At 39.5% G+C, this 18170-nt stretch overlaps 1 protein-coding gene across 2 annotated transcripts in view; it reads left to right on the forward strand.

Moving 5' to 3' along the window:
- The window catches only part of gas2l1 (growth arrest-specific 2 like 1), a 76714-nt gene that overhangs the window by 42938 nt on the left and 15606 nt on the right, over positions 1-18170 (forward strand). For both annotated transcript variants that reach the window (XM_057831276.1, XM_057831275.1), the window contains exon 3: positions 1599-1706. In XM_057831276.1, the coding sequence (XP_057687259.1) occupies positions 1599-1706 (108 nt within the window). The remainder of the gene's footprint in view (positions 1-1598; positions 1707-18170) is intronic.

Consider the following 18170-nt stretch of genomic DNA (forward strand, 5'->3'; position numbering starts at 1 on the left):
ATGGCATTTACATTATTGACATTCTTTCTGTGAGAGGGATCCACGGATAGAAAGACTTGTAATTCTTAAAGGATAAATGTGACTTTGTATATTGTGACTAAATATTGTCATCTAGTGTATTTGTTGCTACTGATATACTTTGGTGTATTGTGTAATATTTGATGTTACTAATGATTTAATGTGCATAGTCCATAACTGTCCAGTCAACATTTTGATTTGCACAACAATTCTGTTTTATTGCGTTATGTATATATTAGGCATAAGGTGTACATTTAACTAGGGCTGTCAAACGATTAAAATTTTTAATCGAGTTAATCACAGCTTAAAAAATAATTAATCGTAATTAATCGCAATTCAAACCGTCTCTAAAATATGCCATATTTTTCTGTAAATTATTGTTGGAATGGAAAGATTAGACAAGACGGATATATACATTCAACATACTGTACATAAGTACTGTATTTATTTATTATAACAATAAATCCACAAGATGGCATTAACATTATTAACATTCTTTCTGTGAAAGGGATCCACGGATAGAAAGACTTGTAATTCTTAAAGGATAAATGCGAGTTTGTATATTGTGACTAAATATTGCCATCTATTTGTTGAGCTTTCAGTAGCGACTTAACTGTTCTGCCCAAATGCATGATGGGAAGTGGTGCAACCATGACTGTGTGTGGTGGCTGCAAATGCTACATCTTCTCTGCTTTGGGTACACTACAGGGTGTTAAGAAAAAGATCAACTCCTGTCATTCTTCCCCACGTCGCTTCCCACAATATTTATAGTTGCTGTGGGAGATATGACAAAGCTTTTGCCAATTATAAGCACGGCCCCCATGAATACTTGTATATACTCCACTCTGCCTCTTACCACTGTATATAAGTAAAACGGCGGCATTGTAGGGTGTTTGCGGCAATGCGTGAATGAATCGTACTGCAAATGCATTAGTGGCGATAAATATTTTCACGTGATTGATTTAAAAAATTAATTACCGCCCGTTAACGCGATAAATTTGACAGCCCTACTTTTAACAAAGCAAAATAAATGCATTCATTTGGGATGAAATGCATAACTGATGCTACAACAATCTAACGATATACTGGCAAGCGGGGTGGACAGTGGGGTGGCCAACCAATTTATAGGGGTGGCTGTGGCCACCCCCTGGTGGCGCCACTGACTGCGCCACAGCCGCTATCCTCATTAAAATATGAAAACCTATAAATGTTTGGGTGGTATTAGTCAAAGCAGATAACTGTATTTTCATCTGTGTGATTTTGACAAAGATCAGATCCCATTTGATGGCGATTTTATGCAGAAATGTGAGAAATTCAAAAGGTTCAGATACTTTCTCATACCACTGTGCTGTATTTATCAGGATGTCTATGTGGTTATATCCTTGGCATTTTGGCAAATGATGCATAGTCCACCAACATACATAATACACTTATTGTGTTGCTCTCGTACTTTTCCCAGCAAAGGTCACCATTACAAATATACTGTACGTATGACTAAGTATGACCTCATATTGGCTTCTCAGGAAGAGGTGGCCATGAAGTTCCTTTCTGACGTTTGTCATGTGCTTTTTTCATAACAGGTCCGTGAGATTCTGGGCCGCTGTTCCTGTCCAGCTCAGTTTCCCATGATCAAGGTGTCCGAAGGAAAGTACAAAGTGGGAGACTCCAGTGCGCTGATCTTCATAAGGGTATGTCCTTCGACCTCTGTGTGCCTCAAACATAATTATACCTACGCAGTAATTATATGTGGCTGTAAAAGGAACAGTGTCAATGTGACTCCAGGAATATTTAATCCCTTAAATCCTTCATACTTAAACAACTTGAATTCCATTACTGCACACTTTCTGCATGCAGTTGTATACAATTCAAGTCAATACGACGCATGATGTAATCAGCTGCATTTATACTGTAATTTACCATTATTACTATGTTCTTTTGAGGTCCACTGTAGTTGCATCAAACCATATGGTGGAAGCATGGGGGGAAAAGCATGCTGTATGTAAGAGAAATAACAGAGGGCTGTCTCAGCATGTTAGTAGCAGGGCTGTTTTTTACGTCACAGTCTATAAGTGTAACACCCGTACAGTGGAACCTCTGAAGTCAAACATGACCTACTCCACTGATCTCTAATTTGGTCATATTTTGAAGTCAAGTTACACAAAAGGAACATCATAAGTGTTCTTCACCCGTTCAGATTTAGAATGTTGTCATTCTAAACCCTTTAATGTACTGTAAGGACATTTTCCAAGACATATCTACCCATTCTTAACCGGCAATTAATTGTAAATGGTATTATAATTGAAGATACACGATAATATCGGTCACCGATAATTATCGGCTGATAATGGCAATTATGACGTCACACAGATAGTCCAGATAATCAAAAAATTCAACCGATAATGCAATCCGATAATAATATACCTGATTTAGCCTCCAAATGTGTGCAACCAAAGAATTCAGCACGCCGCCTCCTCAACTCCTCCCCTCTCTGAAGCCCCTGGGGGAGGAGGGGTTGAGGAGGCGGAGTTACACGACAAGAAGGAGTTGAATATTATGGCGGCTGTTACTAAAAAAACCAACGCTCTCGCCATCTGCGATAACATGTACCGTAGAAGTTCCAGGAGGCAGAAAGAAAGCGTCCTCATTCAAAACCACTAACCCAGCAGCCATTTAAAACTGCATCACAAAGATTTTTGGAACGAATACGAGGCTGCTGATAGCGGGAATGCTAAAGCTATTGTAAACACTAACTAAGTTAAACTACAGGGCTTGTGACGATACAGAGTCAGGCTGTTTGGGAATGCAGCCCAAGGCGGGTGGTAAATTCGCATCTAAGGCTAAACACCGGCACGACTGGAGACAGATAGTCGGCAAGTCACCGTCTTCCGTCGGAGCCCGCCGCTCTGGCTGGTCCGGCAGGCCGCCCGGCGGGGCCGAGCCCAGTTCACCAGCCTCAGGACCTCCGGCGAACACCCCGGTTTCTCGAGCGTTCCCCCACGGCGTGCGAGCAGAGCCAGGATCCGAATACGAATTTTACCTAAATGACCCGAGAACCAAAGCCCTGGATCAGAGGTTGCGCTAGACATTCGTTGTCTGTCATTTTGACTGACAGGGTCATAAAAATCCGGTCATAATCTATTTTTACCCGTCACTTAAATTTTTAAAATGATAATGATGACATATTCAATAGTATTTAGTTTTCATTCATTTTTAATTCATATTGTAACGCTTGCTTGGCGGCGAAAAATTAGACACGGAAGTCGTGGTATTTTTCTCCCTCTTTTTACTCTGCTTACCGCCAACAACACCAACAAAAATACAACTCCGCCCCCAAACAAAAAGAGGCAACTATATAGACCCCAATCACCAACGTCACACAATGATCTTAATTGTGGTTGTCAGCCCAAAATCTTCTAAATATATATTAAATGCATCTTACCAGATATAAAATGACTACTACATAGTCTGTGGTGATCGTTTGGTGCCCAGATTTCTTGTCGAATTACAGCTTTCCATCTCGCTCTCCTCTTCGGGTCTCTCAGAATACGGTAGAACTTCAAAATGAGGGAAAAAAGTAGCGGCTTATAGTCCGAAAATTATGGTAATTATTTTTTCCGCCGTTACAACACCGTTACCGTTACTGACGGTCAGAAGCAGTGCGTTACTTACTCTGAATAAATTGAAGAAACTACCAGCCGTAGCGAGTCTACTCTGCTCTGTTTATTTGTCATCCAAGACTTGGGGTGCGTTCAGGTTCGAGAATAGCACACTTGTTTCTTTTTATGCTTTTTCTTAGCAAAGATATACCACACAGGCACGTATAACTTCAACATTAAAACAAACGTAAGGCTCTTGGCAGGCCGTGTCTCTAACTCACTCCCGCATCATGTGAGCAAAACAATATTGGCGCCGTGTGCACTTTAGGGTGCCTCGGATAATTCTATATCAGAATATTACAGCACCAGGCTGTTTATCCCTGCTCATTCAATTAGACCAGGGGTGTCCAAACGTTTTGCAAAGAGGGCCAGATTTGGCGTGGTAAAAATGTGGGGGGCCGACCTTGGCTGACGTCCTTTACGTCGAACAATATATTCAAGCAAAATTTAGCAAGCCATTCAGTGTGTCACATTTGCTTTATTATTTTTTTTAATGAATAATTTCAACAATCTCACAACTAGCCTTTGCGGCGTTCTCTTTCAACTCTCGGGCTCTTGCGAAATACTACGGCTGTGAAATTAAACTAGCTTCAAGTTGCTTCAATTTCTCGCTGCGTATATTCCCTGTAATTTTGTCGTACATGTCAGTGTGTCTTGTTTGGTAATTTCGCCTCACATTGAAATCTTTAAAAACAGCGACTGTCTCTTTGCAAATGAGGCAAGACACAGTTGTTGCGTATTTTAGTGAAGAAATTGTCCAATTTCCATCTATCCTTGAAGCGTCGGCCGTCACAGTCAACTTTTTTTTGTTGATTGTCGCCATTTTAGAAAATTTGAAGTAGAGGGTCACACCGAGTAATGTTGCTTAGCCCTTAAATACCTGCAACATGAAGCAATTATCAGAGAATCCCAAAATTTGAAAAATAAGGTCCTAATGAAACCTTTTTTTCAAATTTGTGAAAAAAGAAAAGTCAAAATGAATATGTGTAATAAGCGCTCTAATGTCTATAACCCATGCTAATCATTTTTTCTCATGGAACCTGCAGATGCATGTGTTGACTTGCATCCATTTTTTTTTTTTTCTTCAAAAAGAGATGTCAAAATTCTAAATTAGTCTGAAAATCATGAAATTTTAGGTGTATCACATGTGATACATTTGGCAATAAAGGGTTAAAGTGCTGCTGGCTTTTAGTGGGTAAATGAGGAGCAGCATTTCGTGTGTAAGCTACTTCATATGCTGGTTGCAGTACTGCTGACCAATTTATTAAGTCTGTGTGCGGGCCAGATGTTACTGATTTTATGACAGAGGCTGGGGGGCGGATGCAATTTGACCACGGGCCGCATTTGGCCCCCGGGCCGGACTTTGGACATGTCTGAATTAGACAATGCTTTCCAATGCCTGCTAAAATTTCTGTGTTTGCTACACCTGAATGCTAGCCTCGTTCCCATCTCCCACTGTCAGCCAGCAAGAATGCTGCTTCCATCTTGAGGACGGCAGACGCTTTGAGGGTGACGGGAGGAGTAGGGGGACGAGGCTACCTGAATGCACCACCTGGATAGATGCGATGGAAGTGATTGTGATTGGCTGAGGGTTAGAGTCATGTGTCATGGTAAGCCAATCAGAGCCGGTGTTTTCAAACACAGACCGGAACAGCGCGTGTGGCAAACACACACACTCGCAAAACAGATGCAGCGGGATATGATGGCAGAGCATTCAGAGGAAAATTTGTCCTTTACAAGGTGGCGATATAAACACTATTTCAAGTCAAAATACTTGAAGTACAGTAGGCTATGTCTACTTGACCAGTTGTCTCAGGTTGTGAGAGTTAGATTTAATTGATTAAACTCACTTTATATTGTTTACTGCTGATTGTTATTTGATTATATTGTTTACTGTTTATTTTTGTTGCACTTCAAGTGTAGGATAAATTTGTTGCTGGTGAGGTCAATAAATATTACAAGGTTCTATAACACAACTACCTGTCTGTTCTTCTCTATTCAACTGACTTGAATAGTGCTCAGAAAATTTCAAATTCTTTGACATACAACAACTTCTTTTTAAAGTAACAGAAATAATTACTTTCCCTGGTAATTAGTTACTTTTACTATAGAGTACAGTTACTAACTCTTACTTTTTGGAAGAAGTAGTTTACTTCGAGTAACTAGCAATCTTAACACGTGGATTTTTCCAAACGAGTAATCTGATTAAAGTTAGTTTCCTTAGTGTCTGTCAGTTACGATTTAGTTGTTGCCTCATAATGTACTGTATGCAGAATAAAATATATTGTAGTCATGTGTAAAGAGCATTTTGAATAGAAAATATTGAAAAGGTTCCCGCTACGCGTTCATTTTCATGGTAACCGCTCATAGTTACTTCCTGTTTTGGTCTCGAGTCACGCGCGCTTCGTGTTTTGGCACTAGGAAAGGCGTGAAGAACGCGGGTGCACATTCCAGCCGAGTGCAGCCACCTGTTGAGATGTACAACGGAATGTTGATCTTTGTGCATCCATGAATGAACGATAGTATTTTTTATTTATTCTGGAGGGTTCCAGCGATAGGTTGGAGCCGCTACATGTGCGGCTGTTTCGTAGCTTTGCTGTTGCAACGGCGGGTCGTCATCTCTCAAGTCGGCGAGCATTGTTTACATCATATTCGTGTTACACATTTGAGCTGTGAGGTGACGTGTTCGTTTAGCATCTTTCAAATGTGTTGTAAGTCCGATTGAGTGTAAAGTGCTTCATTTCCCGGCATTGGCTGCCAATGACGGCCATAGACGTTCAATCTGTTTAAAGTGTACAGTACAAATGGATTGGACGTCTACTAGTGATAAACTCATTCCAATTCACAGCAGAAGTTTGTTTTTCTGTTTATTAGTTGTTTGTAGAATATCCTAGAATGATTTCCTGACCAGTGTATCGATAATCGTTGTATATATATACAGTGGGGAGAACAAGTATTTGATACACTGCCAATGGGTTTTCCCATTGACAGTGTATCATATACTTGTTCTCCCCACTGTATATATATCGTCAGATCATCGTTATCGTGAGCTATGTATCGCAAATCGTATCGTATCGTGCGGTAACAAGAGGTTCCCACTCCTAGTCCATTGAAAGGGTACCACAGACTTAAAGATTTGTAGGCTCTAATAAGCCACAACTGTTCTCTTTTACTAAAATATGTTAATAGAAACACATTAAATATTGCCATTGCTTTAAAAATCTATAATATTTAGTCCATGTTTTGACTTCCGGAGGGCGCCATGTTTTTTGCGCCCAACGGACACTCGGGGTGATGACGTAGTTTGTCACGGTCATTAGACGAACACTACCGGTGTTGTGCAATGCCTTCCTACCTGGCGAGATGTCCAACACATGTGTACATTGGTTAAAAGCGGCGAGTACTTACTATTTTATTACTTTTTTTACTGCCACAAAATACTTTTTGCATGTGTTTACCTCTCATACTTTTAAGCATTGTATTTTCTTGTGGTAGCTTTAAAGCAGATTGTTGATCAGTTGACCACACTAGTCACGTAGCGTATTTAAACCACCCTTATTTGATTTTACTGCGTTTTTATTTTCTCAAGGCATCTTTAATACGTTCTGCCTATATGCATCAAAACAAAGCAAGTACTTTGGGTGTCAAATTCGCCTCTTGTTGGACGCTTCGGCGGTGTAGCACATTTTGCTAGAACACCGGTTTTGTCCTACACTCGTCTTGTCTTATCCCGTCTTTCCTGTTCATTTTGCTTTTGCTGCTCGTTTTGTGAAATATCGACAGTGGTGTCATGCTCATTAATGTTCCTCTCGGGTTCAAATTGAAAGGCTTGAACAGATGACATGTTTATGTCACTAGTCATACGATGGAAGCTCTGCGACGTCAACAACAATGGCGACCTACTAGTTAAACTAATTTCACAAATTGTAGAAAAACAAAATAAATCAAGAGGGGTTTAAATATCAAATTATTTGAACTCATACTAACGTTTATCTTTTAAGAACTACAAGTCTTTCTATCCGTGGTTCCCTTAAAATATGACACTGGCATTCAGTTATTAAGATTCCACTGCATACATAGCAGCACTGTAATTGTACTCTGTGTTGGCTTTTTTTTTTTTAAGCATTAGTCTGGCCTACTCCCAGAACTGCACTTTTTTCCCCCAAGTGAGACATAAATAGAGCTTATGGTCATTTCCTGTATTGGCCTTTATCTCGGCTGTACTTTGTGCAAGCAGCAATGTTTGTCTCAGTTTCAGATCAAGAGTTGCCACTAAACACGCATCAAACCTCACAGGATTGGGATGGGCTGTATTGATTGGGTCTCGCTTACTGAAATGGTGCCCTTTGTTGGATTAATGGCTCTTTGGATGGAGCAAATTGTGCTCATTTATAGGGTAGATGTACACCACTGTGTCGATACACATTTATCAAGTTTTCCAATGCAAAGCCCCAGATAATAACATGGAATTAAAATCATACAAATGAAAATACTGTTAAATTAACGATACTATTTATACAGATCTGGTGTAAATCTGTGTGTGCTGATCTGCCATTCTGGTAACGCTTCCCTTGTCAGAGTGGTTCTCTTCACTCTGTCTCCGCCCTCTTGTGGTCCCTTACTAAGGATGGCAGTGATTATGCATATGCCCGAGCGCCCATACAAGTGTAGCCAACACGCCTCTTTTATTCTGCTGAGGAGAGGAAGCGGCGACCAGGAAAAAAAAGTATTCAGCGGCTTAAGCTTTTCAAGGGTCTTGAGGCTAAACAAGGCCATGAAACAGATAAAGCAAATGGGCAATTGATCCTTTTGGACAGAGGGCTAGTTCATAATGTTTCTTTTCCTTGAGGGAGGCCGCTTTTACTGAGAAAGGATGTGTTCGGTCATGAATGTAGTATTTGATCAACAAAATGAGAGAGGGAATCGCTTCAAAACGTGCATTTATTAAGATGCTGTTGCCATGGCAACAGGGATTGAGTGTCTCTCGCCTCAGTAGCTGAGCCAGCAATGCAAAGTATCCTGAGCATCTTATCAGCCAGCTTGTGATATCTGGAAATTAACATATCATACGCATTTATGATGTGCAGTATTATAAATACTGGTGCACAATAATTATTGGTCCGATAATAGGAATTATGACGTCATACCGATAAATTCAATAACATAATACAGTGGTACCTCTACATACGATCGCTTCAACACACAAACTTTTCGACATCCGACGTAAAATTTGACTCGCCATTTGTTTCTACATCCGACGACATGTTCGAAATACGACGACAATGGCAGCACCGCAGACGAATGTACGACGGATTTTCTTGTGTGACAAATCAACACTGGTTTCAGAAAAGGTTGGTACAGGTGGTGAAACAAGGAAAAAGTTGACGCTTACCTTCTAAATGAAGATGTAAATGACAGAAAAATATGAGCGTAGGGTGGGCATCCGTGAAATGGCTCAACAATACATCTCCACGGTCCTCCTCCGACCATCGTTCGCCAGTCTTTATAAGTTAAGCTGACAATTCTTATTGTGGTAACATCTCCAGAGAAATCGCCAACTTCGCCACGTTTTTATCATTTATTTCACAACTTATTCAAAACAAAAACACCTTCTGTCTGCCGCAATTGACGTTGTTCTCAAGAAAACATTCAAAGTGAAAGTGAAACTCAAGCTCACCGGTCAGTCTCTGGCACGTCAGCCCCGCGGTGCGTTCAGGGTCAGCAAAAAACGTCCGCCACATTAGAACCCGATTCGTTACATTAATACAGGAATTATTATTATTATTATTATTATTATTATTTTTTTTTTTTATTCCGATTTTGCTATGTGTAATTGCCATTTGTAATAGTACCAGCAGTATTTTTTAAGGATTTAGTGAAGGTTTTTGGGCTGTGGAACGAATTAATGGAATTATAATGTATTCCTATGGGAAAATCCTGCTCGACATACGACCATTTCGACTTACAAACAAGGTCCTGGAACGGATTAACTTCGTATGTAGAGGTACCACTGTATATATCTATATATATTAGGGCTGTCAAAATTATCGCGTAAACGGGCGTTAATTAATTTTTTAATTAATCACGTTAAAATATTTGATGTAATTAACGCAGATGCCCTGTTCAGACAGATTTAAATGACAGTACAGTGAAACGCTCACTTGTTGTGTTTTATCGAGTTTTGCCGCCCTCTGCTGGCGCTTGGGTGCGACTGATTTTATAGGCTTCAGAACCCATGAGCATTGTGTAAGTAATTATTGACATCAACAAAGGCGGGCTACTAGTTTATTTTTTGATTGAAAATTTTACAAATGTTATTAAAACGAAAACATTAAGAGGGGTTTTAATATAACATTTCTATAACTTGTACTAACATTTATCTATTATCTTTCTATCCATGGATCGCTTTAAGAGAATGTTAATAATGTTAATGCCGTCTTGTTGATTTATGGTTTTAATAAACAAATACAGTCCTTATGTACCGCATGTTGAATATATATATCCATCTTGTCTTATCTTTCCATTCCAACAATAATTTACAGAAAAATATGGCATATTTTATAGATGGTTTGAATTGCGATTAATTCATTTTTAAGCTGTAATTAACTCGATTAAAAATGTTAATCGTTTGACAGCCCTAATATATATATATATATATTGCGGGGCATTGCTCACCTGCTGGTCAGAATAATTCACTGCATCTATTTTTTGTTACTGTAGTTTGGTTCAATCACTTACACATTGCAGTGTCTAGCGGTAGCATTGACAGTCGTGAATGCTTTCTGATATGTTTCCGCCTCGGAAATATATGTAAGTATTTTATGTTTACTATAACATATGGATGTGCAAAATAAGTTTACTTCTGTGGCGAAGGGTCATATGTACAGGAGTTCATAAGTTGTGTTATAGAATCCAGCTAATGCTTTAGTAGCTAGTGTGCTATGCTATACATATAATAGTTGTGTATGTAAGTGTATTGTGCAGTTTGTTGTGTATTGAGTATTGAATATGTGTATTTTTCTGTTGTACTTTCACAATATTAAGACGAGTGTCTTCCCATAAAAGCAAGAAAAGACCAAGCCTTGTGGTTTATGGAAGTGCATTCATTCTTAGCTGGCTGTCGGGCAGTGCAGAAGTGAAATGCACTGTTTTGTTCATGTCATTATGAAAAATCTGGTGAGATCAAAGGCAAATCTATGTTCAATCCACCACTATTTTATTTTAAACCTCCAGGCGTTCAAAAACTCAGGTTATACATTTAAAAAATTATATATTTATTATCGGTTATCGATATCGGTATCGGCTTTGAGTAGCAGGAAGTTATCGACATCGGTATCGGTTTTAAAAAATGGACCCCTTATTATAAAGAAACAAAGAGATGATTGTAAATTGCTACTAGACAAAGATAAAAATTTCGTGTTGTTGAATATTATTGAAGATGTTTTGGCATGGCCTATATCTGCTCAGATATTGGTTTTTGTATCTGTTAACTTAGGCTGAGTTCATACCGCAGGTCGTAATGTACAAATTAGATTTTTTTGTGGTTTTCCTACTCGAGTGAGGCAATAACTTGACGATCTTAACGGGAGAGGTCGCATAAAAGTGAACCATTTCAAATCCGATGTGAGTCACTTTCCATGTGGTTAAAATCCGATCTGGGCCACATTTTTCCAGACTGTTGCGGCGGTCTGAACTATCAAGTCTCCCAAATCTGAATTCATGCAGCAATTGCGTCAGCAAAGAACGAGAGAAGCATTAGCACCTATCTTGAACTCAGCTTTCAGTTGGCGGGCTTGACCACATTCATACAAAATAGAATTTTTAAAAAAAGGATATGCCTGAAAATGCTCGGTTTTCTTCCTGTGTGCCAAATAAGCAATATTTTAATATTGCTTAAATGGCCAAGAGTCGGGTTATTATTATTACTTCTTCCCTTCATTTTGAATACTGTGGCTTATAATCCATTGCGGTTTATCTGTTGATTTATTTGGGTTAATAGGTAACACAACAGAGTCATAAGACCGTCATAATTGTGACATGACACTATCATAGGCATTACTGAATGCTTATGACAGATGTCATTAAGTGTCATCTGACAAATTATGTCACTAACTCCATTTATGTCCAGCTCGGATCTTTTACAGCCTTTCAAAAGTGAGATTATTTGCCGGATAACACTAAATGATATCTGTTATAAGCGTTCATTAATGCACATGACAATGTCATGTAGTGCTGCAACGATTAATCGATTAACTCGAGTATTCGATTACAAAAAATTATTCAAATTAAATTTTGTTGCTTCGAGTAGTTGTTAAATTAAAGTGGCATTGTTATGGTTTATTTTGAAAGTGATCGCATTTAGTTTTATTGATTAGGGTGGATACACTGCCCTCTGGTCTGCCTCTTTTCACATGGCTGAATCCAACTGCTCCCTGTTAAGCTAAGTTTTTGTTTGAGCTAATGTTTTTTAATGCATTCAAAATTGAGTGTATATATTTAGCCGTTTTTTTGTGGGAATATGTGTCTGAACCATTTGTTAAGAGCATTGTAAAAAAAAAATATTTTTTTTAAAATTAGTATTTAATAGCATTTAAGCTAGTGAACTTTTTCTATGTAAGTTAACTTATTTTTCTTTTGTTGTACATAGATCCTCGTTTAAAAAAAACAAAAAAAAAACGTTTGAGGCTTAGCTCAGGTATTTTAATTTTTCATATTGCTTATCCAATTACTCAATTATTCAAACTAACAAGTCCATCAATTAATCGACTACTAAAATATTCGATAGCTGCAGCCCTAGTGTCATGTCATAATTATGATTGTCTAATGACAGTCTTATGGCGCCACTGTCAAATAAAGTGTTACCAAATACCATAACTAGCAATTAAAGAAACAACTGGAACAGTAACTGAAGAAATAATTAGCACAAAACATGAATTTTGAAAGTTATTTTCATCTGTAGTGCTGCAATGCATGCTAGGAGGCATGTTGGACAACAACAGTATTGACAGCAGGTGGCAGTGCAGCTTATCTGTGAACAAATGCCATTTTTGTGTCAAATTTGGTTGGTGGCGGCTTATAGTCAGGTGCGCCTTATAGTGCGAAACATCACCCCGAGCGTCCATTCCACGCAGAAAACATGGCGGTCTTTGTAGGTCAAAGCATGTACTAAATATTATAGATTTTTAAATCAATGGCGAATTTCTTTTATGTGTTTCTAATAACATATTTTAGTAAAAGAGAACAATTGTGGCTTATTAGAGCCTACGAGTCTTTAAGTCCGAGGTTCCCTTTAAAGGGATCCTCTATTTTTAAGACAAGTAATTCTTGAAAGATAAATGTTAATATGAGTTATAATAATTTGATATTAAATCCCTTCTTAATGTTTTTGTTTTAATAAAGTTTGTAAAATTATTTTAAGTGATCGGTTGCCATTCTTGTTACGTCGCAGTGCGTGACATCACTGGTCCCGTTGCCGAAATTCCAGCGTGTCACTCGTTAGCTTTCCCAACAAGTCGTCGGTTCTACCCTTCCTATTTGAACCAGATCTGAAAAGTGAGCAGCAGGACAGCACTGTCGGTCGTTCACAAGACGAGTTTCAGGGAAAAATGCGTGCAGCGATTACCTGATAAGACAAAAGTTGGGCAAAAGTCTCAATGACAACAGAGCGAGAGAGTGTATGCTGTTGGGAACTCCGGTTTTATTAGCAGATATTCCAGGTAAGCACTGTCAGGAATGAGCGGGCAGGCAGGTGGTGTGGACCCAAATGCAGGGAAACAAAAAAAGGCAGCAAGGCAGTGAACTCAAAAAACGTTTTAATAATAACTAACAAAAATCACAAAGTACAAACAAAAGGACTATGGATCAACAAAACTTACTTAAACGGATGGACAGGTACGCGAGGGCTTGGACGGGTCTTGACTTTGGTAAAGACAGACATAGACAATGACGCAACAAAGGAGTGAACAGAAAATGGGAGCTTATATACACACAAGCAGACAAGGGGTAACGAGACAACAAGGAACAGGTGAGCACAGGAGGATAGTCTAGGAGAAGGCACATCAGGTGAAATCAATGGGCAATCACAGGGACAAGTCACACTAGGAGAAACAAACACAAAACCTAACAAGCACATTGTGTTTTCAAACTTATCCCAATATAATTATGTAGATTGTTAGCATCCAGAGCTGTCGTGTGCTTTACATTCAGTACAGGCCAAAGAGTACACCTTGTGTAATCCATGTCGTGTAAATTGTAACGCGTGGTAGCTAGGATACATGTATAAAAGTACCGAAAAAGGGGAGAAGCTTCCACCTATGCACATTTATTCACAAAAAATATTTCCACCTTGACCACTCTTCACTCGGGAGCTCAGCAGTACGCAAACACGCGTTCCCTGACGAACTCCAACATTGTTGTAAGGTCCATGTCAGAGTCACTGTCGTCACTGTAGCATGCCATTGTGCTTTGATTATTTGGTATGATTTGGGGAAAACTCCCACGAAGAATAGTCAACAAAAAAGATAGCAATAGTAATCCAAATCTGCGTTTTTTACTCACTCGAAGATCCAGGTATTAGACCGATCCCATGACAATGTTGCAGCCGCGATCAGGCCGTCGATTCTACAAAATAGACTGATCCGAAAAGCCGCTGTGAGACCGACGAATGAAAAAAAATAGACAGATCCGAAACCAGTATTGCAGACGCGGTGGGACCGTCGGATCCAGAAAATAGACGGATCCCTTACTTGAGTGAGGATCCAGGAAAAATGTTCGGGCGCCAGTTGTAACGCGTGGTGGGTAGGATACGTGCATACAGGGACCTTGACCACTCACTTCACTCCCCTTGTTTCCATTTGACTGGAAATTGCATCCGAAAGCAGCACATCGTGGCATTTTACTTGGCGAGTTTAGGCAGCAATAAGCAATTGTTGAACACGCTACACATTTGGAAAGATCCCAATGATGTCATCACTGCGAGCCCGCAAACCATGGCGCCAACTAACGGTCAAAATATGTACTAAATATTATATGATATTGCCATTGATTTAACATTTTATGTGTTTCTAACAACATATTTTAGTACAAGAAAACAATTGTGGTTTATTAGAGCCTACATGTATTTAAGGTAGAGGATCACTTTGAGAGTTGATTTGCTGTACATGTATTGTTAAGAATCATATGTGCCTAAATGCAATTTACAATTTGACAAAAGTAAACATTGAAACTATTAAGTATATTTAGTGAAATACAGTGAGAAGGAGGGTGGAAATGCTTTTGTGCTGTGTTTGTGTTTAGCTGGTGACAAGTGCAAGGCATACTCCACCTTGTTTGGCACTAAAAAGATAAAAGCTGTAGGCGTACCTTACTGGAATACGTATTAGAATCCGAGCAAGTGTTTAAACTTAGCAGTAGCAGACAACCAGCGAAGCTGTCACCAGCCTGAAGTCAGGTCAGTGAGAGTAAGCAGTTTATGCTCTGATAGAGATAAGCAGATCAGCTGTTTTGACGCATCATCATGCAGGAGGGAAGCGGAGCCAGCCAGATGAAGAGACTAGTGGATTGACGGCTAACGTATTATAGAGAAGGTGGGGTCAGACGGAGGTGCACATCCCATGTCTGTGGCCTCTCCCTGACCACGATTTGGCACTGGGTGATTAGATGCGATGCCACGTGTCATGCGCCCAAAATAAATTTTGCGCCGGGGTAAAGAGATGTACAATCACGACTTGGCCTCGGAGACCCAGGTATGACCTTTTAACACATGTGGCTGGCTGGCAGCACCTATTACACAACGCAAGGCGGGGCTGTCTGTCACATCAGGCGGAGTGTGCCGCTTCAGTGTGGACAGCTTCTGCCTGGAGGGAGTATGGCTCTTTGCTCTGATCTTGCTGATGTGTGTGCATCATGGAGCAGAGGAGAGTGAGAAGTGACATATCTTCACGCACACACCCTCTGTTCGGGACCTTCATTCCTCTCCCTGCTCCTCTCTCCGATTAACTAACTTCCCAGAGCGGACAGCAAGTGGTGATTTGTCACCATTTTACTTCTCTATACCTAAAAGGGAATACCAAATGCTTTATATGCTACCTTCTCTATTTAATTGTCAGTTGGCATGGCAATGAACGTCCCTCTAATGGCAGCAGCTGGGTGTGATGGAGGAGAAAGGCGGGAGGGAGAAATAGGGGGGCATCTAGGTGTTATGTAACATCTTCAGCAAGCTGTCCCACTTGTAGAAGTTGCATGTCTATTTACTGTTGTGTTGCATCACATGAAAAACATTGTCATTTTACATGTACAGGTCGTCCCCGGGTTACCAACAGAGGTGAGAAGAGTGGCCAAAAATTGTACTCAAGTAAGAGTAGAATTACTTGATAATAATATTTCTCAAGTAAAAGTAGTCATCTAAAAAACGTACTCAAGTACAAGTTAAAAATTATTTAATGAGAAAAAAAAAAATATCCTCATGTAATGAGTAACATTGGGAGTAGCTGCTTACGATGTTAGATTTTTTTTTCTGAGCACAAAGTTATCTATATGAACTACAGCTGAAACGCACACTCGAGCAACTTGAGTAACTCGAGTTTAAAAACTGATCCGAGTAATTTTATTCACCTCGAGGAATCGTTTAATTTTGCCAGCTCTAAGCATCCCGTTTTGCCCGGATACTTTTAATTAAGCTTGAGAACGATAAACCGATACGACCGGATATCCGGTTTTACAGGTGAGAGATACAGCTGTATCGATAGAAAAGTTACCATTCGACAGTAATTAGCCATTAAATATTCAATGAACCGATAGTAGAGACAGAATTCGGCTATCGCGAGCACAAAAATCGGCTTCTAATGCCTAGTTCAATGCATTGCTTAATTTGATAATAATTTAGCTTTTACCTCACATGCTGCGCTTGTCATTCACCACATAGCGCACTTAGATTGTGACCGCCGTCGTGGTTGCCTCAACTTCTCATTCATTTCGGCAGAACCGCTACTTGTCGCCGTCATTACCCGATCGTCACGGGTGTGTCATAACAACGCGAGAGCTAACAAAACCACTGTAACGCACGCTCCGTCGCGTTTTCTTCACAGCCCAAAACGAAACTAGTAGTGGCAACGAAGCAACATGCTAAAACAATGGACAGTTTGCGCACCCCGCCAGCGACGTGCAGCGATTGATTTTCAACGTACCCAGGAAAACAAACGTCGGACTTTGAAGTGACGAAGGCAGCCAGATCTGTTCGCATGGGACAGAGCAAGTGTGAAGTGGTACAGCGATCATGAGTTTTAAACCCTGAAAAATAACCCACTACAATGGTGGAAAGGGTGGCATATTATTTCCATGAAACGCAGTCTACTTAAACATGAACACGTGAATCAGTTTATCTTCCTGCCCTTCAAAAAACATATAGACAGTGATGAGGAATTTAAAAAATGTGGAAGCACAGGCATAAGTGAATGACTTTGCTGTGTATAAGATTAAAGCAATGATTATAGACCTGTCTGTCTAAAATGCCATGTTTTTATTCCCCCAGTATACCAGTGGTAAAGCAAAATTTAATATTTATTTATGATAACACTAGCAGGTTTAATTCTTTTTTTCTAGAGCTGCTGCATATAATTAATATTTTTTGCTTTTACGATGTTTACGTTGAAAGTTTGCACTTAAATTACTCATTTATTGTGTTCAAAACACCAGGAAATACATTAATGAAATTACTGCACTTTATTGTTGTCCGTCACTGGAGTTTTATTTTATTATCAATCCCATCCAACAAAATGACGGTCATATAGTAAGCTTTTATTTTTTTTCATAAAAAAAATAAAATAAAACATGACATTGGTATGAAATGTTGTTTAAATTTTAAATCTTTTTTTATGTTTAAAATACTGTAGGAACACACACAACAAATGTTTACTATCGTATCGTTTTCACTCTGTATCGAACCGTATCGTTCTTAAACTGTATCGAATCGTATCGAATCGCTCGGCCTTAAGAATCTATCGTTTTTTAATCGAATCGTAACCTGTGTATCTAGATACATATCGAATCGGCTTCATGCCAGAGATTCCCAACCCTACTTTTAATGTGGGACAACGCGCTGACGTCACGTGCGTAGAGGAAGAAGCAATAAAAAATAAAAAATAAAAAAACTTACTGCAGCCGACAGCCGCTACAAACTACACCGATGTTGCTAAAAACTACGCCCGCATGATGCTAGTTTGGTAGCAGGTAGTGTCCGATGCGTCTCATAGATATCGCATGCATTTAGGACTAGATGCGAAATGACAGACTCGGCCGCGTCTGGGCAGCGTTGGTAAACAGCCGCCATCTTTAAGCAGTAGACTTCTCATCCTTAATAAATATAACGTTTCTGTCACATGCTCACGCAACTTTAGCCCTTCGGAGGGCTAGGTTTCTATTGATTATGACCACTGTCGATGCGTGGCTAACGTGTCTTACATACAGGCTTTATTTAATCTGTAAAAACACAGCGCTGTA

Source organism: Corythoichthys intestinalis, chromosome 3 (genome assembly GCF_030265065.1).
Source record: "Corythoichthys intestinalis isolate RoL2023-P3 chromosome 3, ASM3026506v1, whole genome shotgun sequence".
NCBI classification, from domain to species: domain Eukaryota; kingdom Metazoa; phylum Chordata; class Actinopteri; order Syngnathiformes; family Syngnathidae; genus Corythoichthys; species Corythoichthys intestinalis.